The sequence below is a fragment of the Heterodontus francisci genome, chromosome 13, assembly GCF_036365525.1.
Source record: "Heterodontus francisci isolate sHetFra1 chromosome 13, sHetFra1.hap1, whole genome shotgun sequence".
Classification (NCBI taxonomy): domain Eukaryota; kingdom Metazoa; phylum Chordata; class Chondrichthyes; order Heterodontiformes; family Heterodontidae; genus Heterodontus; species Heterodontus francisci.
The window spans coordinates 24710479-24737262 of NC_090383.1; the positions used below are offsets into that span (position 1 = coordinate 24710479).

General features: G+C 45.0%; 1 protein-coding gene across 2 annotated transcripts in view; it reads right to left on the reverse strand.

Annotated features, from left to right (window-relative positions):
• Positions 1–26784, reverse strand: part of dhx57 (DEAH (Asp-Glu-Ala-Asp/His) box polypeptide 57) — a 167545-nt gene that overhangs the window by 66699 nt on the left and 74062 nt on the right. For both annotated transcript variants that reach the window (XM_068044535.1, XM_068044536.1), the window contains exons 10-12: positions 22102–22235; positions 15425–15479; positions 7507–7718 (exon numbers count right to left, since the gene is read on the reverse strand). In XM_068044535.1, coding sequence (XP_067900636.1) covers positions 7507–7718; positions 15425–15479; positions 22102–22235 — 401 coding nt within the window. The remainder of the gene's footprint in view (positions 1–7506; positions 7719–15424; positions 15480–22101; positions 22236–26784) is intronic.

A 26784-nucleotide genomic window follows, 5' to 3' on the forward strand; every position in this document is an offset into this window, starting at 1 on the left:
GAACAATGGCTAGGAGTGTACTACAAGACTATACAACACTTGAGTGGTTTGGATAACATTGTGAAGTACAACAATGGAAATAATTTTAACCAGTCTCCAAAACCTTGATCGGAGGCCTATTCGGGATGGGATACAGGTGTGGAGGAGACTGCAGAAGTATGGTGGGGCAAGATGTTGAGGGAATTGATATGACAAAACACTTGTTCTCATCGTATTACATATAGAATGACCATTTCTGGGGCAGCCCAAGATTCTATTCTTTTTCTCATTCACATGTTGCCTCTTTATGACATTATTAGTAGGCAAGGATGTATATGATAAAGACAGACTGTCCTATTTCTTGATCACTAGTACCCTCAACTCCATACCCATCCTAGTGTTGTTAGACGCTAAGTCATGGATAAAATGATAAAAAAAATGTTGGAAACTCTCAGCAGGTAACGTAGCATCTGTGAAGAGAACAGAGGAATTAACATTTCAGGTGGTGGACCCGATCATGGATGGACCAGACTTTGTCCAACTGAAAACTGGGAGACCAAAGCCACCTTATTCAGCTCCTACCAAAAACTATACACCAAATTTGATAAGTGACTTAATCTGTACATATTCTTGCTTCCTTTCAAATGCTCTGTGTCCTGTTTGATCCTGAGCTAAGATTCAAACCCACACATCCTACCCAAATACATTCATCAGCTTGCTGCTAAACACAAGCTCCAACACATTCAAAACTCCACATTCTGCCCCAAGTCTCATTCACCCATCACTCCTATCCATGAAGATTGCTCACACTCTCTCAGTGAATCATATTCAAAATCTTTGATCTCAAATATAAATCCATCCATGGCCTTGCTCCAACTTACATCTGCAAGCTCCTCACACTTGTGCTTTATTGCCCTCTGATACAGGCCTCCTATGCATCCCTACTCTCTCCACTGCACCACTGATGGTACAACCTTCACCTGTCTTGGACCTTCGTTTCAGAACTCTGTCTCGAAACCTCTCTGTTATTCTGCTTTTCCCCTGACTTTAAGAGTCTTCTTTGGCTCAGTGAGAAGTTAGAACATCGTGGGTTCAACCCCACTGAAGAGACTTGAGCACATATTCTTGGCTGACACTTCATTGTAGTATTGAGGGAAAGCTGCACAGTGGGAGATGCTGTCTTTCAGATGAGACTAAAACACGAGCACCATTCATTCAAAGAAGAGGAGTGTGTCCTGGCCAATATTTATCCTTCAACCAACATCACAAAGATAGCTAACTTGCACTTATATAGTGCTATTAACATAGTGAAATGTCCCAAGACACTTCACAGGAGTGTTATCAAACAAAATTCAACACCAAGCAGGGCAGAGGCTAGGAATCCTGCGGCGACTAACTCATCTCCTAATTCCCCAAAGCCTGTCCACCATCTACAAGGCCCAAGTTAGGAGTGTGATGGAATACTCTCCACTTTCCTGGATGGGTGCAGCTCCAACAACACTCAAGAAGCTCGACACCTTCCGGGACAAAGCAGCCCGCTTGATTGGCACCCCATTCACAAACATTAACTCCCTCCACCACCGATGCACAGTGGCAGTAGTGCGTACCATCTACAAGATGCACTGCAGCAATGCACCAAGGCTCCTTAGACAGCACCTTCCAAACCCGCAACCTCCACCACCTAGAAGGACAAGGGCAGTAAATGCACGGAAGCATCACCACCTGCAAGTTCCCCTCCAAGCCACACACCATCCTGACTTGGAACTATATCACTGTCCATTCACTGTCGCTGGATTCAAATTCTGGAACTCCCTTCCTAACAGCATTGTGGGTGTACCTACCCCACATGGACAGCAGTGGTTCAAGAAGGCAGCTCACCACCACCTTCTCAAGGGCAATTAGGGATGGGCAATAAATGCTGGCCTAGCCAGCAATGCCCACATCCCATGAATGAATAAAAAAAAGTTTTAGTCTGTCTCTTTATAGGGTACTCAAGTGAATGTGATCTTGTTGTGTTGCTGATAACAGAATAAAAGTGCAATTGCTATTCCTGGCAGAAGCATTAGTCATAATTTTTGAAAGCTCTTTAGATTCAGGAATTGTGCCTTTCGATTGCAAAATTTCAAATATCATTCGATTATTTAAGAAGGGAAGAAACCACCAGGTAATTACAATAAAAACAAAAAGTGCTGGAAATACTCAGCAGGTCTGTCAGCATCTGTGGAGAGAGAAGCAGAGTTAACGTTTCAGGTCAGTGACCTTTCATCAGAACTGGCAAAGGTTGGAAATGTAATAGGTTTTAAGCAAATAAAGCGGGGGTGGGGCAAATGATAACAAAAGGGAAGGTGTTGATAGGAAACAGGGTCACAGAGAATAACTGACAAGGTCATGGAGCAAAGGCAACGGGTATGTTAATGGTGTGCTAAAAGACAAAGCGCTAGTGCAGAGAGTGTTAAATGACTGAATAATGAACAGCCCTGGCCAAAAGCCCAAACATGAAAAAAAACAGTAGGCAGGCGCATAGTAAAAAAAAAAATTATGAAGCAAGCTAAAATAAAAAAAACAAAATAAAAATGGGGGGCCTGTCATGTTCTAAAATTATTGAACTCAATGTTCAGTCCGATAGGCTGTAGCGTGCCTAATCGGTAAATGAGATGCTGTTCCTCAAGCTTGCGTTGACGTTCACTGAAACACTGCAGCAAGCCCAGGACAGAAATGTGGGCATGAAAGCAGGAGGGTGTGTTGAAATGGCAAGCGCCAGGAAGCTCGGGGTTATGTTTTTGGACTGAGCAAAGGTGTTCCACAAAGCAGTAACCCAATCTGTGTTTGGTCTCCCCAGTGTAGAGGAGACTGCATTGTGAGCAGCAAATACAGTATCCAAAATTGAAAGAAGTACAAGTAAATCGCTGCTTCACCTGAAAGGAGTGTTTGGGGCCTTGGATAATGAGGACAGAGCAGGTAAAAGGGCAGGTATTACACCTCCTGCGATTGCATGGGAAGGTGCTGTGGGAAGGGGACGAGGTGTCAGGGGTAATGGAGGAGTGGTCCAGGGTGTCGTGGACTGAACGTTCCGTTCAGAATGCTGACGGGAAGGGGAGGGGAAGATGCGTTTGGTAGTGGCATCACGCCGAACGTGGCGGAAATGGCGGAGGATGATCCTTTGGATGTGGAGGCTGGTGGGGTGGAAAATGAGGACAAGGGGAACCCCGTCACGGTTCTGGGAGGGAGGGGAAGGGGTGAGGGTACAGGTGCGGGAAATGGGCCGGACACAGTCAAGGGCCCTGTCAACCACTGAGGAAAAAGGAAGACATATCAGAGGTGCTGTTGTGGAAGGTTGCATCATCAGAGCAGATGCGTCAGAGACTGAGAAACTGGGAGAATGGAATGGAGTTCTTACAGGAGGCAGGGTGTGAAGAAGTGTAGTCGAGGTAGCTATCGGAATCAGCGGGCTTATAATGAATATTAGTAGACAACCTATCGCCAGCGATGGAGACAGAGAAGTCGAGGAAGGGAAGGGAAGTAAAAACAAGAAATGCTGGAATCACTCAGCAGGTCTGGCAGCATCCTTGGAAAGAGAAGCAGAGTTAACGTTTCGGGTCAGTGACCCTTCTTCGGAACTGACAAATATTAGAAAAGTCACAGATTATAGTGAGGTGAGGGTGGGGCAAGAGATAACAAAGGAGAAGGTGTAGATTGGACCAGGGAAGGGAAGTGTTGGAGATGAACCATGTAAAGGTGAGAGAAGGGTGGAAATTGGAAGCAAAGTTGATAAAGTTTTCCAGTTTGGGACGGGAGCAGGAAACGGCACCAATACAGTCATCAATGTACCGGTAAAAGAGTTGTGGGAGGGTAGCTACAGTTTAACATCAAATTGTGGAAATGTTACTTGAATCTACCGTCAGAGACAGTGTGACTGAGCACATGGACAAATATCATCTGGTCAAAGAGAGTCAGTATCTTGTCCAGCTAATATAGCTGAGCTTTTTGAGGAGGTCATTAACATGGTGGAAAGGGGAGTGTCTCTGGATGTCAGTTATATGTACTTCCAGAAAGCATTTGATAAGGTTTTTCACAAGAGATTATTAGCAAAAATTAGGCCACACAAAATTGGAAGTAATCTTGTGAAATGAATTGGTAATTGGTTGGAAGATAGGAGAGAGTAGCAATAAATTAAATTGCTCCAGGTTGCTGGACAACGCCAGTGAGTGATCTCAGAATACTGGTGGTTAGCTCACTGAAACAAAAGCATATTGCAAGCAGCAGTATGGAATTCTAACCAGTTCTTGAGATACATAGCCAGAGGAATCCAAGGAAGTGATGAGCATGGACACGGCACAAGATACAGTCTTAAGAGGAGTGCTGTGTACAAATCTATTCCTTTTTAAACTTTACAGGGATGAGAGAGGTCTGACATTTTTATGGTGGTTAGGTATCTGTAAAGATGAGGGTAGCAGGAAAGGGTTGTAATAATCAGAAATAAATGGCTGAAAACAAGGCGACATCTGTCAAAAGGAATAAGGCCTAGCGTGACGGAAAAATGATGAGTGTTAGAAGGCTGATAGCATCAGAAATTTATGAACTGACTTCAGCCTAAGGATTTGATTGACAGATCAATCAGGATGTGCAAACTTGAAGTCACTGATAAGGAACACTAGAAACATTAACTCTTTCTCTCCACAGATGCTGCCTGACTTGCTGTATTTTTCCAGCATTTGCTGTTTTTATCCTAGATTTAAGGTAATTTGGAAAAGAACCAGCAGGGAGATGAGGAGAATTTATTTTACCCAGCATGTTATGATGATCTGAAATGTACTGTCTGAAAGGGTGGTGGAAGCAGTTTCAGTCATAACTTGTAAAAAGGAATTGGATATATACTTGAAAAGGATAAAATTGCAGAGATATGGAACTAATTGAATAGCCCTTTCAAAGAGCTGGCATAGGCCATATGGGCTGAATGACCATCTGTGCTGTATGATTCCATGTTATAATAAACCTGCACAGATAGTGCCTTTAATTTAGAAAAGCATCCCAAGAAACTTCCACAGAGACATAGTCAAAAAATAAAAGCAAAATACTGCAGATGCTGGAAATCTGAAATAGAAACAGAAAGTGCTGGAAATACTCAGCAGGTCAGGCAGCATCTGTGGAGAGAGAAACAGAGTTAACGTTTCAACTCTGTGATCTCAAAAAATAAAAATTGAGCCAAGGGAGGAGATACTCGGAGGAGTAACCAAATGATTGGTCAAAGAGACGAGTTTAAAGGAGCATCTTAATGGAGGAGAGGGCATAGCAGAGGGCGGTGGAGAGGCAGACAGGTTTAGCAAGGGAATTCCGAACTGTGGGCCCTGAGTGACTGAAGCATGGTCACTAGTGGTGTGCCAAAGGGAAGGATGGAGAATAAGCCAGAGTCAAAGGAGTGGAGAGTTCAGAGAGACCCGACTGCCGAGTGGAGGAAGTTACAGAGCATTTGTTACCACAGAGGGATTTAAACACAAAGCCAAGAATTTTAAGTTTGAGGCACTGAGGAATTGGGAGCCAATGTATGTCAGCAAGGACAGGGGTGATGGTTGAGCAGGACTTGTGCAGGATAGGATACAAAGAACACATTTTTGGGATAAGCTCAAAGTTCTCTGGGGGTGCAAGGTGAGAGGCTGGCCAGCAGACCATTGGAATAGTCTAGTTTGGAGTGACAAAAGTATGAATGAGGTTCAGTAGCAGATGGGCTAAGGCAGGAGTCAAATTAGGAAGTGGAAAGGAAGAGCTATATGTTATCAATGCACACGTGGAAGCTGATCCCATGTTGGCAAGGGTGAGAAGGCCAGAAGAAAATTTATTTCTGGGAATGCTCTTGCTAGAATCAGAGAGGTATGAGCGGAACCAAATGTGGGGAATCCCACTGAAATGAACATTGGAGGAGAGGCAATGGAGACAAACAGTATGGTCAATGCATTAAAAGCTTCAGAGGTCGAGGATATTATGGGAGATACATTCCTTATGTGTCAGTTTAGGGCAACTAATGTATTGGATAGCCATGGATCCTTGATATGATTACCTCAATCTCCTGTGGTAGAAAAAGTGAATTGCTGAGCATTTCATGTTTGGCAATTAGACCCATTAGTCTTTTTATGAAATAACTGTAAATATCTTGATGAATGACAGCACTTATAGATAGAGCATCTTTTCCTCCTGGTATTTGCATCACACAATTCCTGGTCGTAACAGCATGTTTCCATATAGACACAGGTTTCCCTCGAGCCGGTTGGCTGTCCTAAACATTGCACCTTAACTCTGACACCACAGAAAACACTGACAATTGTGCAACAGCAACTTGCATTTATTAGCACTTTTGATGTAGTAAAAAGTCCCAAGAGCTTCACAGGAGAATAATCAAAGGATGTATGAAACCGAGCCACATAAGGGGATATTCGGACAGGTGACCAAAAACTGGTCAAAGAGATAGCTTTAAGGCGTGTCTTAAAGGGAGGAGAAAGAGGCGGAGATGTTTAGGGAGGGAATTAAACAGCTTTAGGCCAAAGCAGCTGAAAGCACTGAACCAATGGTGGGGTGAAGGAAATCAGGGATGGACAAGAGGCCCAAACTGGAAGAACACAGAGGGGATAATTTTATGCTCTCCCCCAGGGCGGGTTTGGAGGCAGGGAAAGCATAAAATAGGGTGGGATGGTGGCGGGGTGGGGATCCCACCACCCCCAAAATTAAGTCCAGGGCGGGAAGGCCTGTGAACGGTCTGTGCCACCGCCAATTGAGGCCCTTAACTGGGCAATTAATGCCCAATTAAGGGTCTCATCCCGCCGCCGCAATTAGCTGCGTGGTGGGCGGCCCTGTCGCTGCACGCAAAACATGGCATGAGAAAATGTGCAGGTTGCTTTCTGCCTCCAGGGGTTGCTTGTTAAAAGGCACTTAGTACTTGAAAGAGGGACCCGGCATCGGGAAGGGCCCACTGACAGCCACCTCTCCGTGGTGGTGCTGCTCAGTGAAACAGCTCCGAGCATCTGATTGGCTGGCAGCACTCCCAGGGCAGAATTTCCATCGCCAGGGTCTTTGATCCCATGGAAGGCCTGCCACTGTCCACTTAAGTGCCTAATTGGCACTAAATTCCGCAGGCCTCCCACAGAAGAGACAATGTGGGGTTCTCAGCATTTTTTCCCTAGACTTCGAGGCCACCGTTGCCAGCATAAGATCCTACCAGAGATCTTGGAGGGTTGTAGGGCTGGAGAAGGTCCCAAAGTACAACATTTCCATTTCTCACAGCATCTATCCCAATGAGTCTCTAAGTAAGACTGCAACTTATTTTATGATGTCATATACTATCAACTGGGGCGAGATAGGCCAAACGACTTTGACCAAGGATGCCAACACTTGAGGAAGTGCAGATTCTAATTTCATATTCTAGCTAGATTCATATCCAATTTCTAAAGCTGTAAGGACAGCGTGCTTAGTCACTTTGTTACCCGTTCCTACAACAGTCATGTGTAGAAAAACTGTGCTTTTCTCTGTACAGAAGCCTACCTTCGTAACGGATCATCAGTTGATTAACAGTCAGATGCTGGTCTGGGATGCTGTCTTTGATTGATGGTTGATCTTGTAGATGTAAAGACCTTAGCTGTTGTTCAACCCATTCCACTGAATTCCGGGTATTTTTACCTTTAGCGCCCCAAGACTCATCATATTGGTTCAGCTTCACAGTTCGTGCATAGAGGCTTCTATCTTCCAAAACATATCTATAATAAACAATGTGAGAGTTTATATCAGAGGATTCACTACCCCACTTACTTTGATCTCTCCCCAGAAAAGGAAATCAATGCCAGACGACCACACTGAAGTTTATGTGCACTTGGTTAATTCAAATTTCAGCATCAGAATATGGTTGAGGAACTGAGGTTTGGAAAACTTTTAAATTAGTTTTTTTGTGGAAATATACATGGTTCATTGACCTACAAACAATCCAAAGTTCATGTTTACTGTTTTTGCTAAATTGGAAGGGTTCTTGTTACAACACAGAGACTGCTTTATACAGCTGTGTTAATCTGTCTCTTAAACCATAACTGTGTGAGCAAATCCTGTGATTACTTCTCCGAGTGGTCCAGCTAGGATGGAGAAACCATCATGGATCACTGTAGATACATTAATATGCAATATTAATGTACAGTATTTATCAGACATAATTATATCAGTATCCTTAATATGATAGCTTGAGAACAGCCCAACAGATTGCAAATGCCACTTACTGCCCGAGTCAGGTGATAGCTCTACTGTAGAGTTGCTGTATATATATATCCATGAGAAAAGGCATCATCACCCTCATTTACAAGCAGAAGGGGGAGAGGGCAGAAATCAGAAATTGGCGGCCCATCTCACTGCTTAATGTTGATTACAAGATTCTGTCCAAAGTCATAGCCAGTCGAGTCAAGTCTGCTCTGGAGTTGGTGATTCACCCCGATCAGACCTGTACTGTACCAGGCAGGAAGATCTCTGATAGTCTCGCGCTACTCAGGGATACGATCGCCTACGTACGGGACAGGAGGGTGGACACCTGCCTCATCAGCCTGGACCAGGAGAAGGCTTTTGACAGGATATCGCACACCTACATGATGGACGTGCTTTCCAAAATGGGGTTTGGGGAGGGAATCTGCAATTGGATCCAACTGCTCTACACAAACATCAGTAGCGCAGTCTCAATCAACGGGTGGGAATCGGAAAGTTTCCCAATCAAATCTGGAGTCAGACAGGGCTGTCCTCTGTCCCCGGTCTTGTTTGTTTGCTGTATTGAACCCTTTGCTGAGTCTATTAGGAAGGATGCGAGCATAAGAGGGGTGACAATCCCAGGCAGCGGAGGCACTCAGGTCAAAACCTCCCTGTACATGGATGACGTGGCCGTCTTCTGCTCGGATCCGCTGTCCGTGCGCAGACTGATGAGCATCTGCGACCAGTTCGAACTGGCCTCGGGAGCCAAAGTTAACCACGGCAAGAGCGAGGCCATGTTCTTTGGGAACTGGGCTGACCGATCCTTTGTCCCCTTCACCGTCAGGTCAGATTACCTGAAGGTGCTGGGGATATGGTTCGGAAGGGCCGGGGCGTGCACCAAAACATGGGAGGAGCGAGTAGCCAAGGTACGACAAAAGTTGGGCATGTGGGGGCAGCGATCTCTCTCCATTGTGGGTAAGAACCTGGTCATCAGGTGCGAGGCGCTCACGTTGTTGCTCTACGTGGCGCAGGTCTGGCCCATACCCCACTCCTGCGCCGTGGCAGTCACCCGAGCCATTTTCCGCTTCGTCTGGGGATCTAAAATGGACCGGGTCCGGAGGGACACGATGTTCAAATCTCTGGACAAGGGCGGGAAAAATGTACCCAACGTGGCCCTCATCCTGATGACCACCTTCGTGTGCGGCTGCATCAAGCTGTGTGTAGATCCCCAGTACGCAAACTCCAAGTGTCACTACGTGTTGAGGTTCTATCTGTCCCCGGTGTTGCGAAGGATGGGCCTGGTCACATTGCCGCGGAACGCTCCGTGCAGTTGGGACGTGCCGTACCACCTATCCTTCGTGGAGCAGTTTCTGCGGGAAAACACCTTTGACCACTGGTCAATCAGGCAGTGGTCTGCACGGAATGTCCTCAAGGCCCTACGGGAAAAGGCAACAGTGGATCCTGTCGGATGGTGTCCCGAGCAGACCGTCAAAGTCATTTGGCGGAATGCCTCATCACCAGAACTTTCAAACAAGCACCAAGACGTAGCTTGGCTGGTGGTGAGAAGGGCCCTCCCCGTCAGATCCTTCATGCACACCCGAAGTCTCGCCCCCTCCGCACAGTGCCCCCGCGTTGGCTGTGGTGGGGAAGAGACGGTCGCACACCTCCTCCTGGAATGTGCCTTTGCAAAGCAGGTGTGGAAAGAGATGCAGTGGTTTTTGTCAAGGTTCATCCCAAGCAGCTCTGTAACACAGGGGTCTGTGCTCTACGGGCTGTTCCCAGGGACGCACACCGAGACAAACATCAACTGCTGCTGGAGGACTATCAATTCGGTGAAAGACGCCCTTTGGTCTGCCCGAAACTTGCTGGTCTTCCAGCGCAAAGAGTTGTCCACCACCGAATGTTGCAGACTGGCACATTCCAAGGTCCAGGACTACGTGCTGAGGGACGCACTAAAGCTTGGGGCAGCCGCAGCAAAGGCTCAATGGGGAAAGACCACAGTGTAAGGTTCCCCCACCAAGCTGGACTGAGGGGCTGGATCCATGGGAAACCCCTCGAACTGTATCGTTAATATTCTGAATTGCTGTAAATGTAAAACTGTAATTGACAGGACAATTGTGAAACGGAAGGGTTGGGAAGAAACTCATGACAGTATTGAAGGAAACTGATCTCCCTTGCAATGTTTGTATTTTTTGGTGCTGTTTGGAAACTGTTTGGCAATGTAATTTTTACAGATTTTTATGAATAAAGTATATTTTGGAAATAAAAAAAAAATATATATTTCACAATATGACCAGACTGAAATCAGGTCACATGCTTAGCTAGTGAAATACCTGAGTAAGTGTCCATTTGCCTGCAGTCAACGACTGAAAAATGTGACCCACTCGATGTGTGTAGAAAATGTAAAAACTAGTTTGATATTGGTGGTCAGGATCATTTACCCTTTCAAGGACCCCTGCAGTTTTCTCAAAATGTATTAGGATCACAATTTTATTTTGTTGCTGAAATAATAGCATCTTTTGTTCTGCGGCTTTCTCTCATTTTTACTAACCTCATTAAAGTAGATTATGTGATCATTATCACATTGTTTGTGGCACCTTGCTTCATGCAAATTGGTTGTCGCATTTCCTACATTACAATGGTGACTACACTTCAAAAAGTATTTCATTGGCTGTAAAGTGCTTTCGGATGCCCTGAAAGGTGCTATATATATATATATATATATATAAATAAATAAAAAGAGATTTTTCTTTTTTTGCAACACTTCAGAAATTTAGAGAAAATAAATTTTGCAGGCAAGGAGATGGCCTTAAAGAAGCTCATGGCCCTTACAGTCAGAAACAAGGGGATTTATTATTTATTATGGGGAACAAAGAAATGGCTGATCAACTAAATGCATACTTTGGTTCTGTCTTCACAAAGGAGGACACAAATATTATACCAGAAATGTTGGGGAACACAAGGTTTAGTGAGAGGGAGGAATTGAAGGAAATCAGTATTAGTAGAGAAATGGTGTTGGGGAAATTGATGGGATTGAAGACCGATAAATCCCCAGGGTCTGATAATCTACATCCCAGGGTACGTAAGGAACTGGCCCTAGAAATTGTAGATGCATTGGTGGTCATCTTCCAAGATTCTAAAGACTCCAGAACAGTTCCTACAGATTGGAGGGTAGCTAATGTAACCCCACTATTTAAAAAGGGAGGTAGAGAGAAAACAGGGAATTATAGACCAGTCGACCTGACGTCGGTTGTGGGGAAAATTCTAGAGTCCATTATCAAAGATTTTACAGCAGAGCACTTGGAGAACAGTGGTAGAATCGGACAGAGTCAGCATGGATTTACGAAAGGGAAATCATGCTTGACAAATCTACAAGAATTCTTTGAGGATGGAACTAGTAGAGTTGATGAGGGACAGCCAGTGGATGTGGTTTATTTGAACTTTCAGAAGGTTTTCGACAAAGTCCCACATAAGAGGTTAGCATGTAAAAGTAAAATGCATGGGATTGGGGGTAGTGTATTGCAATGGATAGAAAATTGGTTGGCAGACAGGAAAGAAAGAGTAGGAATAAATGGGTCTTTTTCCGAATGGCGGGCAGTGATTAGTGGGGTATCGAAGGGATCACTGCTAGGACCCCAGCTATTCATAATAAATATTAATGATTTAGATGAGGGAACTAAATGTAATATCTCCAAATTTGCAGATGACACAAAACTGGGTGGGAAAGTGAGTTGTGAGGAGGATGCAGAGAGGCTTCAGGATGATTTGCACAAGTTGAGTGAGTGGGCAAATGCATGGCAGATGCAGTATAATGTGGATAAATGTGAGGTTATCCACTTTGGTAGCAAAAACAGGAAGGCAATTATCTGAATGGCTATAAACTGAGAGAGGGGAATATGCAACGAGACCTGGATGTTCTCGTACACCAGTCGCTGAAGGTAAGCATGCAGGTGCAACAGACAGTAAAAAAGGCAAATGGTAAGTTGGCTTTCACAGCGAGAGGATTCGAGTACAGGAGCAGGGATGTCTTACTGCAATTATACAGGGCCTTGGTGAGGCCACACCTGGAATACTGTGTGCCGCTTTGGTCTCCTTATCTGAGGAAGGATGTCCTTTTGCTATAGAGGGAGTGCAGCGAAGGTTTACCAGACTGATTCCTGGGATGGTGGGACTGATGTATGAGGAGAGATTGAGTCGGTTAGGATTATATTCGCTGGAGTTCAAAAGAGTGAGGGGGGATCTCATAGAAACCTATAAAATTCTAACAGGACTTGACAGGGTAGATGCAGGAAGGATGTTCCCGATGGTGGGGGAGTCCAGAACCAGGGGTCATAGTCTAAGGATATGGGTTAAACCTTTCAGGACTGCGATGGGGAGAAATTTCTTCACCCAGAGAGTGGTGAGCCTGTGGAATTCTCTACCACAGAAAGCAGTTGAGGCCAAAACATTGTATGTTTTCAAGAAGGAGTTAGATATAGCTCTTGGGGCGAAAGGGATCAAAAGATATGGGGGGAAAGCGGGAACAGGTTACCGAGTTGGATGATCAGCCATGATCATAATGAATGGCGCAGCAAGCTCGAAGGGCTGAATGGCCTATTCCTGCTCCTATTTTCGATATTTCTATGACCGGAACAAATGTTACAGCACCGAAGAAACATGGCCAAGAAAAAAAATCAACTGGAGGTTTGACTCACATCCCAACAGCCAGGATCATTATTCCTTGAACTCAACTCCTCAAATGGTACAGTCAATATTGTTCTCAACCAGCAAATTACTTTGCAGAGGATGAGAGGAAAATTAGATTACACGCTGATGCTTATACACTTCATTAAAACTGACCCACATTCATCATTTATGCAGAACAGTTTGAAAGATATGACTCACTTTGATGCTCTTGCACTTCTCTGAAAAGAAAACCTTCAAAGAATGCAAGGACAAGATGCAGAAGGAATAATAGAAATGACATGAACAAAACATTTTGGCTGCCTATGTTGCCAACTTGATTGGCAGCTCCTCCCAAACCGGAGACCTTCACCATCTAGAAGGACAAGGGCAGCAGATGCATGGGAATGCCATCACCTCCAAGTTATGCACCATCCTGACTTGGACATATATCTCTGTTTCTTTATCGCTAGGTCAAAAACCTGGACCTCCCTACCCAATATGGAACTCCTTACCCAACAGCGCAGTGGAGTACCTTCACCATATGGATTGAAGCAGTTTGACTGCAGGCAAATGAGCCTGGACTGAGGACTGACCATTGGTGAACGATTCAGGGCAGCTGTCTTCGGTGACTGAAAAGTTATCAGCGGAACCTCACCATCAGGACGGTAGCGGGCAAAGGCTGAGGTTGCTCAAGAGGCGACAAGACTGAACCGTTAAAGGGAAGATTGCAGCGTGCTCTATCGACGGGACTTCATTACTTCTGTATCTGCATCCTGGAGGACATAACTTGAAAAACTACTTGAGGAAGATCCGGATTTTGCTGTACTGTGGGACTGTTCGACGTTACGGAGAGAAAGGTGTCTCGGGGTCCCTCTCAGCCTTCACCTGGTCTTACCGTAACAGGGTTTTATTTTTAGACACACTGTTTTTAGTTCCCCCTTGGTGATTTCTTGTTCACCGCTTTTCAATTATAAGGCAAAGAAAGCAGCACAAACAGGTTTTCTTAGGTTTAAAGAAGAAAAGTTGAAATTTATTAAACTTGAACTTAAACTCTAATTCGGTTGACGCCTACGGATACACGACGTGCCCACACTAACATGCATACACAATACACACTTGCAAATAGAGACAGAAAAGAGAAGAGAAATAAAGTGGAAAAGTTTAAGGCAATATCTGAAGAGTTTTTGTTATGGTTCTTCAAGCTCACTGTAAAGTCCTTGATTGTGGGTGCTTTTCGTTGGGGCCCAGTATTCTTCTTAAACCTTGTTCGCTGTAGGAGACTTTTCTCTCCTGGGGTTCATGTGTCTTCAGTGGATTCAGAGGCTTGTGAGAAAGAGATGGGAGCAGAAAGGAGAGATGATCTCAGGAGCAAACAGTCTTTTTCAGTCCAAACTCTGTGTGGCTAGTGCAAAAAACCCTGGAACAGCCAGTTAGTCATGTGACCAGCTAGTCTAACCAGTCCTGGATTGTATCACCTTAGCAGTCTCTGGAATACTCCTCTTACACACAATACCTGGTGATCAAGGTCCATTGTGGGTTGAATGTGTCAGGGAATGGTCCTTTGTCATTCCTAGCACTGTCTGTTAATATGCAAATGTCTTTTCCAGCCAAGGCTTATCTGTTTAACAAGTTATTTCCTCACTTCAGCAACAGTTTAAAATCAATGTTCATGACAAAATTAATGTGCCTCACTCTTGGCAGGTGGGAGTCTAGCATGACAGTATCATGATCTACATTATCTGATGGACATAAAAGATCCAATGGCATTATTTCGAAGGGCAGGGGAAATTCTTCCCAGTGTCCTGGCCAATATTTATCAACCAGCATCACTATAAAAAAAAGATTATCTGGTCATTATTACATTGCTGTTTGTGGGACCTTGCAGTGCGCAAATTGGCTGCCAGGTTTCCTACATTGTAATGTTCTAATTCTAATTACACTTCAAAAGTACTTCATTGGCTGTAAAGCACTTTGGATGCTCTAAGGTTGTGAAAGACACTATATAAATGGATGTTCTAGTCATGATACTGCTTTGTTTGCTTTTTCGAGAAAAACATTAAAGAAGACTTGCATTGATATATCACACCTTTCATGACCTCAGGACATCCTGAAGCACTTTATAGCCAATGAAGTACAGTCATTAGTAAACCAGTACCAGTGGAGGGGCAAATGCACTAAATATGTGGTTAAATGTATAAAATGATTAGTTTTCACCCATTCCTAGTAGTTTTGGCAAGGTGTGAGCTCCCTTTGTAAATCTGTGCAAAAGGAAGACAGTTAGAGGAAAAACACTCAATATTAACATAAGTGCTACTGCAAGCATAAAGGCAGCAAGGTCAGATCTATCTCCAGGCGTAGGCTGCATCCACAGTAGATACGCAGGCAAAATGGCTGAATGGCATGCCTGAATATCGTGATCCCTTCCCTGATTGGCTAAAATTACAGCTAAGTGCCTTTGAATTAAATTTAAGTGTACAGTCTATGGTAATGTCTTCAAAGAAAATGTAGTTCACAATCATTTGAAAGTAGTACAGTAGTCACTTATTCCATGCACCGATATAATGTAAACGAGGCTTACCTTGTCATTGCAAGTGCATCTTCCAGGAAATATTGATCCACTGGAAAAGTATGTCCTAAAACACCAGAATGACAAAATTAAGTACATGTACTTTCACATATTTATCCAATTTTGACTTTTATATCAAGGTAATGCATTTTTTCGTTATGGAAGTGATGAACTCAAATTTCTGAACTGTTTTAAATATTCGTTGAAGCAATTGTCTAGGAAAGGTTGGTATCTGTCAGACATGTCTTTATATCTACAGATTTAGAAAATAAAGAGTATAAAAAGGATTGTCTCCTGGCAGGGTGCTGTACTCAGATTTTATCTGGAATTGGCAGCACTCCCACACTGAAGTCGCAGTCTGGATGTTGTGCTCAAGTCCACAAAGTAGTATTTGAATTTCAGTCTCAGTGGCGAGTGAGATACAGCTGACATTGTAATGTTGGACTCTTTGTCTAGCATTCATCATCCTGTGTTATTCCCAGGCCCTACGGTGCTCTGAAAAATGAGTGCATGAAGCATCACAAGAAGTTAAACTAACAAAATAAATCGTCCATTTTGTATTTATTTTGTACTAATGAATTCATATCAAAAGGTTCTTAATACATTTTTGGACGTTTTGCCAAAAATATTCCTTTAAAAACTCATTTGAATCCAATGGCCCAAATTCTACGTTGGGCGGAAGGTCCTGCCCATCGGCCGAAAAGTCAGAATTTTTTGCTCCCCAGGCCCTTAATTGGTCTTGGGCAGGATTTCCACTTCCTTGAGCCAGGAAGTCCCACCTAATGAGGTGCAGTGGCCAATGCTGGGACTACACCCAGCCATCAGAGGCAAGAGGAAGGACAGCGCCAGACCTCAGCTAAGTTTTTAGGGCCTCGCTGGGTACAATCGGCCAGGACCCAGCAAGGCAAGGGGGGCTCAGGTTGGGGGCTGGTGGGGGAGGGGGGGGGAGAAGTGTTGTGGGTTGAGGCTTCGGGGGAGGCCCTCCGTAGGGCAAAGGGCGCCTGATCAGGAGGGCTCCCCTCCGCAGCCTGCAAGAAGGCTGCCTGGTTTTACCAGGCGGGGTTGTTGGGGCCTTTGCCGTCCGGCCACAGAGGGTAATATACCTGCGGCAGTGGGAAGAGGCCCTTAAGTGCCAGTTAATTGGCCACTTATGGGCCTTGATTGGCCTGGGGCAGATGGGCCGTTTCTTGCCCTGCCTCGCGTAAAATTGCAGCGGGGGCGGGAGGGGGTTGGGAACGGCCCCCTCGCCTCCCACTCAATGTTACGCCCCTCCCTCACCACCAGCCCACTCAGTGGGGAGTCGTAAACTTCCGGCCAATATTTCTGCAGCTTTAATGATATTTGTATAGAATTTCGAAGCAGAATATTTGGCCCAATCAGTTCATGTTGGTGTTTTTCCATGAGCTGCAGTCCTAATCCCATGTGACTAGCCTGCTCTCATACGTGTATTCCTTTTTTCTTCAATCATCTATCCTTAAATGTCATCATTTTCTCTGCTTCACTCACTTTTCAATCACTAATTCTGGTAATGTATTGCACAGCCATGCAACCACCTATGTGATAACATTTCTCCTGCTCTCCTTTTTAAATTACTTACGTTTATTATACTATTGTCCCTCATTCTAGACTCCTCAACCATTCTGTTTCCATCAGTCCTATCTCATCCCTTCATAATTTGAAACATCATCAAATCACCCAGTAATCTCTTTTCTAATGAAAAGAGCCGCAATTTAAGTGTTTTTCTTTATATTCCTGACACAAGGCAGCATCCTATTGAATCTGTGCTGTACCCTGTCTATTGCCTCAACATTCTTCCTATAGTGTGGAAGCCACAATTGCACACAATACTGCAACTGTAGTCTTATTAAGGTTTTATGCTGTTGTTAAGAACAGTAGCAGTCTATGCTGGTATTGTATAAATGAGGTAAAACTAAAGTATACTTTCTCAACAATTACTTTTAATTCCCAGTACTTACCTTTCTTCGAATGAACTGACTGCATTTGTGGGACATTTGGACAATCACTTTGGAACTTAAAAACAATTTTCTTTTAAATAAAAGCAAAATACTGCAGATGCTGGAAATCTGAAATAAAAACAAGAAATGCTGGAAATACTCAGCAGGTCTGTCAGCATCTGTGGAGAGAGAAGCAGAGTTAACGTTTCAGGTCACTAACCCTACATCAGAACGGCTCTGATGTAGGGTCACTGACCTGAAACGTTAACTCTGCTTCTCTCTCCACAGATGCTGACAGACCTGCTGAGAATTTCCAGCATTTTTAAATTTTCTTTTAAACTTTGTTTTCGTGAATTAAGTGTTCGTCGGGGTCATGGGCATTGCTTCTGGTGAATGCAATACTTTCCATTGCAGAGGTGAGGTGAGTGTCACTGCCCTCGACATCAAGGCAGCATTTAACAGAGTATGGCATCAAGAAGCCCTAGCAAAACTGGAGTCAATGGGAATTGGGGGAAAACTCTCCGCTGGTTGGAGTCATACCTAGCACAAAGGAAGATGGTTGTGGTTGTTGGAGGTCAATTATCTCAGTCCCAGGACATCACTGCAAGAGTTCCTCAGGTGAGTGTCCTAGGCCCAACCATCTTCAGCTGCTTCATCAATGACCTTCCCTCCATAATAAGGTCAAAAGTGGGGATGTTTGCTGATAATTGCACAATGTTCAGCACCATTTGCGACACCTCAGATACTGAAGCAACCAGCGTCCAGACGCAGCAAGACCTGGACAGCATCCAGGCTTGGGCTGATAAGTGGCAAGTAACATTCGTGTCACACAAGTGCCATCTCAAACGACAGAATCTAACCGTCTCCCCTTGATGGTCAATGGCATTACCATCTCTGAATCCCCCAGTATCAACATCCTGGGGTTTACCATTGATCAGATACTGAACTGGACCAGCCACCTAAATACGATGGCTACAACAGCTGGTCAGAGGCTAGGAATTCTATGGCGAGTAACTCACTTCCTGTGTCCTTGAGGTCATCCAAAACTCTACTGCACGTGTCCATACTTGCACTGCCCCATTCATTCCTTACCTCTGTGCCCTATACGGTTTCCCAGCTGAGCAACGCTTTGATTTTTTAACATTTTCATCCTTTTTTCAAATCCTCCTATGGCCTCTGCGCTCCTCTAATTCTGGCTTCTTCAGCATCGCCAATTTTAATTGCTCCACCATTGGTGGCCATGCCTTCAGCTGCCTAGGCCCGAAGCTCTGAAATTCCCCCCTAAACCTCTATGCTGTCTACCTCTCTTCCTTTATTTAAGACATTCCTTAAAATCTACCTCTTTGACCAAGCTTTTGGTCATCTGCTTCTGTGGCTTGGTGTCAAATTTTGCTACATAACACTCCTGTGAAGTGCTTTGGAATGTTTTATTACGTTAAAGGAAATTGTTGTTACATTGAACTACAGTGTGGTAATATTGGGAGACTATAATTACCCAAATATTGATTGGGATAATTTTAGAGTAAAGGGAAAGGAGTGAGAGGAATTTCTGGATAGTGTTCAGGAGAACTTCCTTGATCAGTATGTTGTCGGCCCAACTAGAAAGGATTTTGTGCTGGGAAATGAGGTGGGCCAAGTGGACTAAGTGCCTGTGGGAAGCACTTCGGTAAGAGCGATCATTGTATCGTAAGGCTTATCGTAGTGCAGAAAAGCAAGCAACGATATAAAGTAGAACGGTTAGATTGGAAAACAACTAATTTCAATGACGTGAGAAGGGATATAGCCAGGATAAAATGGAACCAGAGACTGACAGGAAAAATGGCAATAGAACAACAGGTGATCTTTAAGGAGGAGATGAATCAGGTACAGGCTAGGTACATTCCAACAAGGGCGAAGGGAGGGGAACCAAAAACAGGCTCCTCGGATGACGAGGGAAATAGAGATTATGATGAAACAAAACAAAAATGAGGGTGTATGATGCACGTCAGATGAATTCTTCAACTAAGAACCATGTCAAAAACAGTAAGTTGAGAGGGGAGATGAAGAGGAAAATAAGACTGGCAAAGACAGAATATGGGACTAGAATGGAAGTCAACATAAAAGGGAACTGGAAAAATCTTGTACCGGCATGTAAATAAATAATAAGCGGGTAGTAAAAGATGGAATGGGCGTATTAGGGACAAAGAGGGTAATATATACTTAGAGGCACAGGACAAGGCTAGAATACTTAATGAGTTCTTTGTATCTGTAGTTACTAAGGAAGAGGAATCTGGCAAAATATTGGTAAAAGCGGAGATAGGACAGGCAATGGATAAGGTAAAAATTGAGAGGGAGGTGGTACTGGAAAGGCTGGCTTTGCTTAGCGTAGATAAGTCACCTGGTCTAGATGGCTTGCATCCCAGGTTGCTAAAGGAAGTGGGAATGGAGATAGTGGAAGGGCTTGCCATAATCTTCCAATCTTTCTGAGATATGAGGAAGGTGGTGCCAATGGATTAGAGAGTGGCAAATGTGACACCCTTTATTTAAGGAAGGATGTAAGGTCAGTCCTAGCAACTACAGGCCAGTCAGTTTATCAATGGTGGGTAAGGTTTTAGAAACAATAATCAGGGAAATTAAAAAACAACAGGCACTTGGAGAGGTTTGAGTTAATTAAGGATAGCCAGCATGAATTTGTAAAAGGCTGGACTAATCTAATTGAGTTTTTTGATGAAGTAACAGAAAAGGTTGATGAAGGGAATGCAGAGAATGTTATCTATATGAATTTTAAGAAAGCGTTGATAAAGTACCACATAAAAGGCTGGTTAACAAACATGAGGCTCATGGAATGGAGGGTCAGTGTCCAATTGAATAAAAAAACATTGGCTTAGGGCAGAAAACATTGAGTCATGGTAAATAGTTGTTTTTCAGACTGGAGGATGTTAGACAGCCCCAAGGGTCTGTGCTAGGACTGATTTTTTTGACAGCATATAAATGAATTAGCTCTTGGAATACAGAGTAGAATTTCAAAATTTGCCGATGATACCAAACTTGGAGGAGGGCAAACAGTGAGAATGATATGAACTGCCTGCAGCAGGACATAGATAGGCTAGCAGAATAGGCAGACAAGTGGCAGATGGAATTTAATACAGACACGTGTGAGGTGATGCATTTTGGCAGAAGGGATAGGGAGAGGTGGTATAGACTTAATGGTGCCGTTCTAAAGAGCGTGCAGGAACAGAAGGACCTGGGGGTGCATGTGCATCAATCTTTGACGGTGGCAGGACATATTGAGAGAATATTTAGCAAATCCTATGGGATCTTGGGCTTCATAAATAGAGGCACTGAGTACAAAAGCAGGGAGGTTATGCTGAACCTTTATAATGCTTTGGTTAGGCCCCAACTAGAGTAGAATATTGTGTCCAGTTCTGGTAACCACACCTTAGAAAGGTTGTGAGGGTCTTTGATAGGGTGTCGAGGAGATTTACTAGAATGGTTCCAGGGATGGGGGATTTTAGTTACAAGGTTAAGTTGGACAAGCTGGGGCTGTTCTTCCTGGAGCAAAAGGAGATTTGATAGAGGTGTACAAGATTCTGACAGACTTAGATAAGTTAGACAAGGAAAAACTGTTCCCATTAACTGATGGTACAAGGATGAGGTGACACAGATTGAAGGTTTTGGGCAAGAGATGCGGCGAGTGGTAATGACTGATAACTCGCTGCCCACAAGGGTGGTGGAAGCGGAGATCATCAATAATTTCAAAAGGAAACTGGATGGGCACTTAAAGGAAATAAACTTGCAGGGCTACAAGGATCGAGCGAGGGAACAGGACTGACTGGATAGCTCCGCAGAGAGTTGGCATGGACTCGATGGGCCGAATGGCCTCCTATGCCATAAATGACTATGATTTCAAAATACTCATCCTCTTCTATAAATCCCTCCTTAGATTTGCCTCATCATGTCACTATGTTCCAGTGTGCATCCTCAAATCTGCAGAAGCTAGCCTTCCGTGAACGACACGTCCCATTAGTGGCAGAAATTAGTCATTATGGCCTACACGCGAGATCTGTCGTTCTAAAAGCCCATTATCTTTCTTCATCCCTCATCACATTCAAAAGCTTCCTCTTAATCTTGCCTCATCTCCCCCAACTTTCCTCCTAAAATCATATTCCATGTCTAATCCCACTTTGTAGGGTACTAAAGGCACTATTCGTGCAAGTAATGGTGACAATTAATTTGGATTCCAGGGTAACAAATATTTTAATTTACTCGATGCATCTTTCATTTTAAACTGAACCTATCGTTTCTTACGCACATTTATGCAATAAAGTAGTTTCTTACAATAATTTTCTGTTTAATGTACACATTTTTAAGCATTATACAACCTCCTGTGAGACCTTGGGCAATGCCAAAGACACTATAAAATGACGACGAGCAGATGCACAAGAGCACATGGGATGATTTGGTTTTCATCCTCCTATCCCAACTTTGCTTTTTAATTACGTGAACGGAATTTTATGTTGCATATGGTGCGAGGCATTGATATTCTGGGAATGGAATACAACAAATTCTGAACTTGCAAGCAAAAGAGAAAGAGAAGACCCGGACACTTGGAACATGCCTACTTATAACATACCCTTGAATTAAACAAATAATTCATATATTGTATTATTCACGGATGCAGTACTCCTGAAACCTTCAACAAGCTAAGAGATATAACTTTAAAGCAATCTTTACATAACATAGATCAAACCCTACCTGGAATATGAATACTTGGGCAGAAATTGAAGTACTCTGTGAACAGCTGTGCATTCAAAGTTGCGCTCATCAGTACAATGCGCAGATCATGCCGAGACATTATCAGATCCTTCAGCACCAACAGCAAGAAGTCACTGTGTCAATACAACAAATACACATTCAAGTTCAGATAATATAACTCACACAAAAATTGAACAGCAATAGTTGACCTTGAAAATAGAACAAAAATGTCTAACTAATTGTTAGAACTGCCAATTCTCTCTGCAATCATGGAGAATCCATCTTCTTAGCCCTTTAATAAATGTTATAAGCTAGTGCTGGAGCTGCGGGTAGATTCACTGTGGAGCATCCACAATGCTGAGGACGTCGTGGATAGCACCATAGGTAATGGCTGCAGAGGCAGAAAAGGGATGGGTGACCACCAAATGGAGTAGTAGGCGCAGTCAGATAGTGCAGAAGTCCCCTGTGGCCATTCCCCTCTCAAACCGATATACCGCTTTGGATACTGTTGGGGGGTGGGGGGGGGATGACCTCCCCGGGGAAAGCAGCAACAGCCAAGTTCGTGGCACCATGGAGGGCTATGCTGCACAGCAGGGGAAGAAAAGGGGTGGAAGAGCTGTAGTGATAGGGGATTCTATCGTAACGGGTGCAGATAGGCATTTCTGTGGCCGCAAACGTGACTCCAGAATGGTATGTTGCCTCCCTGGTGCTAGGGTCAAGGACGTTACGGAGCGGCTGCAGGACATTCTGAAGGGGGAGGGTGAGCAGTCAAGAGGTTGTGATACACATTGGTACCAACGACATAGGTAGAAAGAGGGATGAGGTCCTGCAACAAGAATTGAGGGAGCTAGGTAGCAGATTAAAAAGCAGGACTTCAAAGGCTGTAAACTCTGGATTACTTCCTGTGCCACGTGCTAGCGAGTATAGGAATAGGAGGATAGAGTAGATGAATGCGTGGCTGAGGAGATGGTGCAGGAGAGAGGGCTTTAGGTTCCTGGATCACTGGGTCTGTTTCTGGCAAAGGTGGGACCTGTACAAGTTGGACGGGTTGCACCTGAACCGGAACGGGACCAACATCCTTGCTGGGAGGTTTGCTAGTGCTGTTGGTGGTGGTGGGGGGGGGGGGTTTACACTAATTTGGCAGGGAGATGGGATACAGAGTGGAGGTACAGTGGGGGGTGAGGTAGACCTGTTAAGGCACAAGTGAAAAATGCAAGGCTGGATTGCAAATACTTTAATGAAAGGAGTCTTACTAATAAGGCAGATGAATTGAGGGCATTGATTAGCACATGGGATTATGATATTATTGCAATCACAGAGACATGGCTGAGGGAGGAGCAGGACTGGCAACTCAATATTCCAGGGTATAGAATCTTCAGGCGTGATTGGGGAGGGGATAAAAGAGGAGGTGGTATTGCACTGTAGAGCAAGGAGTCAATTACTGCAGCAAGGAGGGATGATATCTTAGAAGGTTCCTCAAATGAGGCCATATGGGTAGAACTTAAGAACAAAAGGGGAGGGCAATCACTTGGCTGAGCGTGTACTAATGGCCTCCAAACAGTCAGGGAGTGATAGAGGAACAGATATGTAGGCAAATCTCAGAGAGATGTAAAAATAATAGGGCAATAATAGTAGGGGATTTCAACTTACCTAATATCAACTGGAATAGTCTTAGTGCAAAAGGCTTAAGGGGGGAGGAATTCTTAAAATGCATACAGGAGAGCTTTTTAAGCCAGTATGTAGAAAGTCCTACAAGAGAAGGGGCGGTACTGGACCTAATCCTAGGGAATGAAGCGAGACAAGTGGTAGAAGTATCAGTGGGGGAGCATTTCGGGGATAGTGACCATAACTCTAAGATTTAAGGTAGTTATGGAAAAGGACAAAGGTGGACCGGAAATAAAGGTACTGAATTGGGGGAAGGCCGATTTCAATATGATAAAACAGGATCTGGCCAAAGTGGACTGGGAGCAGCTTTTTTTCCCCCAAAAATACACTTTATTCACAAAAATCTGTAAAAAAAAAACATTACAAAACAGTTCCAAAAAGCACCAAGTCAAACAATACAAAGAGTGCAAAGGAGATCAGTTTCCTTCAATACAGGAGTCAGTTGCCTCACAACCCAGTTCATTTTACATGCCATGTACATTTTATAGCAAACATATATTTTCTGGATACAGTTCCAGGGGTTTTCCATGGATCCAGTCCCTCAGTTCACCCTGGTGGGGGGACTTTACACAGTGGTCTTTCCCCATTGAGCCTTTGCTGTGGCTGCCCCAAGCTTTAATGCGTCCCTCAGCACGTAGTCCTGGACCTTGGAATGTGCCAGTCTGCAACATTCGGTGGTGGACAACTCTTTGCGCTGGAAGACCAGCAAGTTTCGGGCAGACCAAAGGGCGTCTTTCACCGAATTGATAGCCCTCCAGCAGCAGTTGATGTTTGTCTCGGTGTGCGTCCCTGGGAACAGCCCGTAGAGCACAGATTCCTGTGTTACAGAGCTGCTTGGGATGAACCTCGACAAAAACCACTGCATCTCTTTCCACACCTGCTTTGCAAAGACACATTCCAGGAGGAGGTGGGCGACCGTCTCTTCCCCACCACAGCAGCATTGTGCAGAGGGGGCGAGACTTCGGGCGTGCATGAAGGATCTGACGGGGAGGGCCCTTCTCACCACCAGCCAAGCTACATCTTGGTGCTTGTTTGAAAGTTCTGGTGATGAGGAATTCCGCCAAATGACTTTGGCGGTCTGCTCGGGACACCATCCGACAGGATCCCCCGTCTCCTTTTCCAGTAGGGCCTTGAGGACATTCCGTGCAGACTACTGCCTGATGGACCGGTGGTCAAAGGTGTTTTCCCGCAGAAACTGCTCCACGAAGGATAGGTGGTACGGCACGGTCCAACTGCATGGAGCGTTCCGCGGCAATGTGACCTGGCCCGTCCTTCGCAACACCGGGGACAGATAGAACCTCAGCACGGAGTGACACTTGGAGTTTGCGTACTGGAGATCTACGCACAGCTTGATGAAGAGGCACACAAAGGTGGTCATCAGGATCAGGGCCACGTTGGGTACATTTTTCCCGCCCTTGTCCAGAGATTTGAACATCGTGTCCCTCTGGACCCGGTCCATTTTAGATCCCCTGATGAAGCGGAAAATGGCTTGGGTGACTGCCACAGCGCAGGAGTGGGGTATGGGCCAGACCTGCGCCACGTACAGCAACAACGTGAGCGCCTCGCACCTGATGACCAGGTTCTTACCCACAATGGAGAGAGATCGCTGCCCCCACATGCCCAACTTTTGTCGTACCTTGGTTACTCGCTCCTCCCAGGTTTTGGTGCACGCCCCGGCCCTTCCGAACCATATCCCCAGCACCTTCAGGTAATCTGACCTGACGGTGAAGGGGACAAAGGATCAGTCAGCCCAGTTCCCAAAGAACATGGCCTCGCTCTTGCCTTGGTTAACTTTGGCTCCCGAGGCCAGTTCGAACTGGTCGCAGATGCTCATCAGTCTGCGCACGGACAGCGGATCCGAGCAGAAGACGGCGATGTCTTCCATGTACAGGGAGGTTTTAACCTGAGTGCCTCCGCTGCCTGGGATTGTCACCCCTCTTATGTTCGCATCCTTCCTAATAGACTCAGCAAAGGGTTCAATACAGCAAACAAACAAGACCGGGGAGAGAGGACAGCCCTGTCTGACTCCAGATTTGATCGGGAAACTTTCCGATTCCCACCCGTTGATTGAGACTGCACTACTGATGTTTGTGTAGAGCAGTTGGATCCAATTGCAGATTCCCTCCCCAAACCCCATTTTGGAAAGCACGTCCATCATGTAGGTGTGCGATATCCTGTCAATAGCCTTCTCCTGGCCCAGGCTGATGAGGCAGGTGTCCACCCTCCTGTCCCGTACATAGGCGATCGTATCCCTGAGTAACGCGAGACTATCAGAGATCTTCCTGCCGGGTACAGTACAGGTCTGATCAGGGTGAATCACCAACTCCAGAGCAGATTTGACTCGACTGGCTATGACTTTGGACAGAATCTTGTAGTCAACATTAAGCAGTGAGATGGGCCGCCAATTTCCGATTTCTGCCCTCTCCCCCTTCCGCTTGTAAATGAGGGTGATGATGCCTTTCCTCATGGATTCTGACATGCTGCCAGCCAGGAGCATACTCTCGTATACTTCCAGGAGGTCCATGCCGACCCAGTCCCACAGGGCCGAGTACAACTCGACCGGTAAGCCGTCACTTCCGGGAGTTTTACGCGTCTTGAAGGACTCGACGGCCTTTGTCAGCTCGTCCAGAGTTAGCGGCTTGTCCAGTCTCTCCCTCCTGCTGTCATCTAAGACCTCTGTGATAGATGACAGGAAGGACTGGGAGGCTCTGCTGTCTGTGGGCTTCGTGTCATACAGCCCAGCATAAAAGGATTTGCTGATCCTTAGTATGTCGGACTGCGAAGACGTTACCGAGCCATCTTCTTCCTTCAGGCTGCTGATAACAGAGCTTTCTCTCTGTACCTTTTGGAAGACGTAACGCGAGCACGTCTCATCCTGCTCGATGGAGCGGACCACGGACCGGAAGATCATCTTGGAGGCCTCCTTGGCAAACAGCGAGGCCTGCTGGCTCTTCACCTCTCGGAGGTCCTCCTTGACCTCGACCCCCATTGACTGCAACCGGAGCAGATTTTGCATAC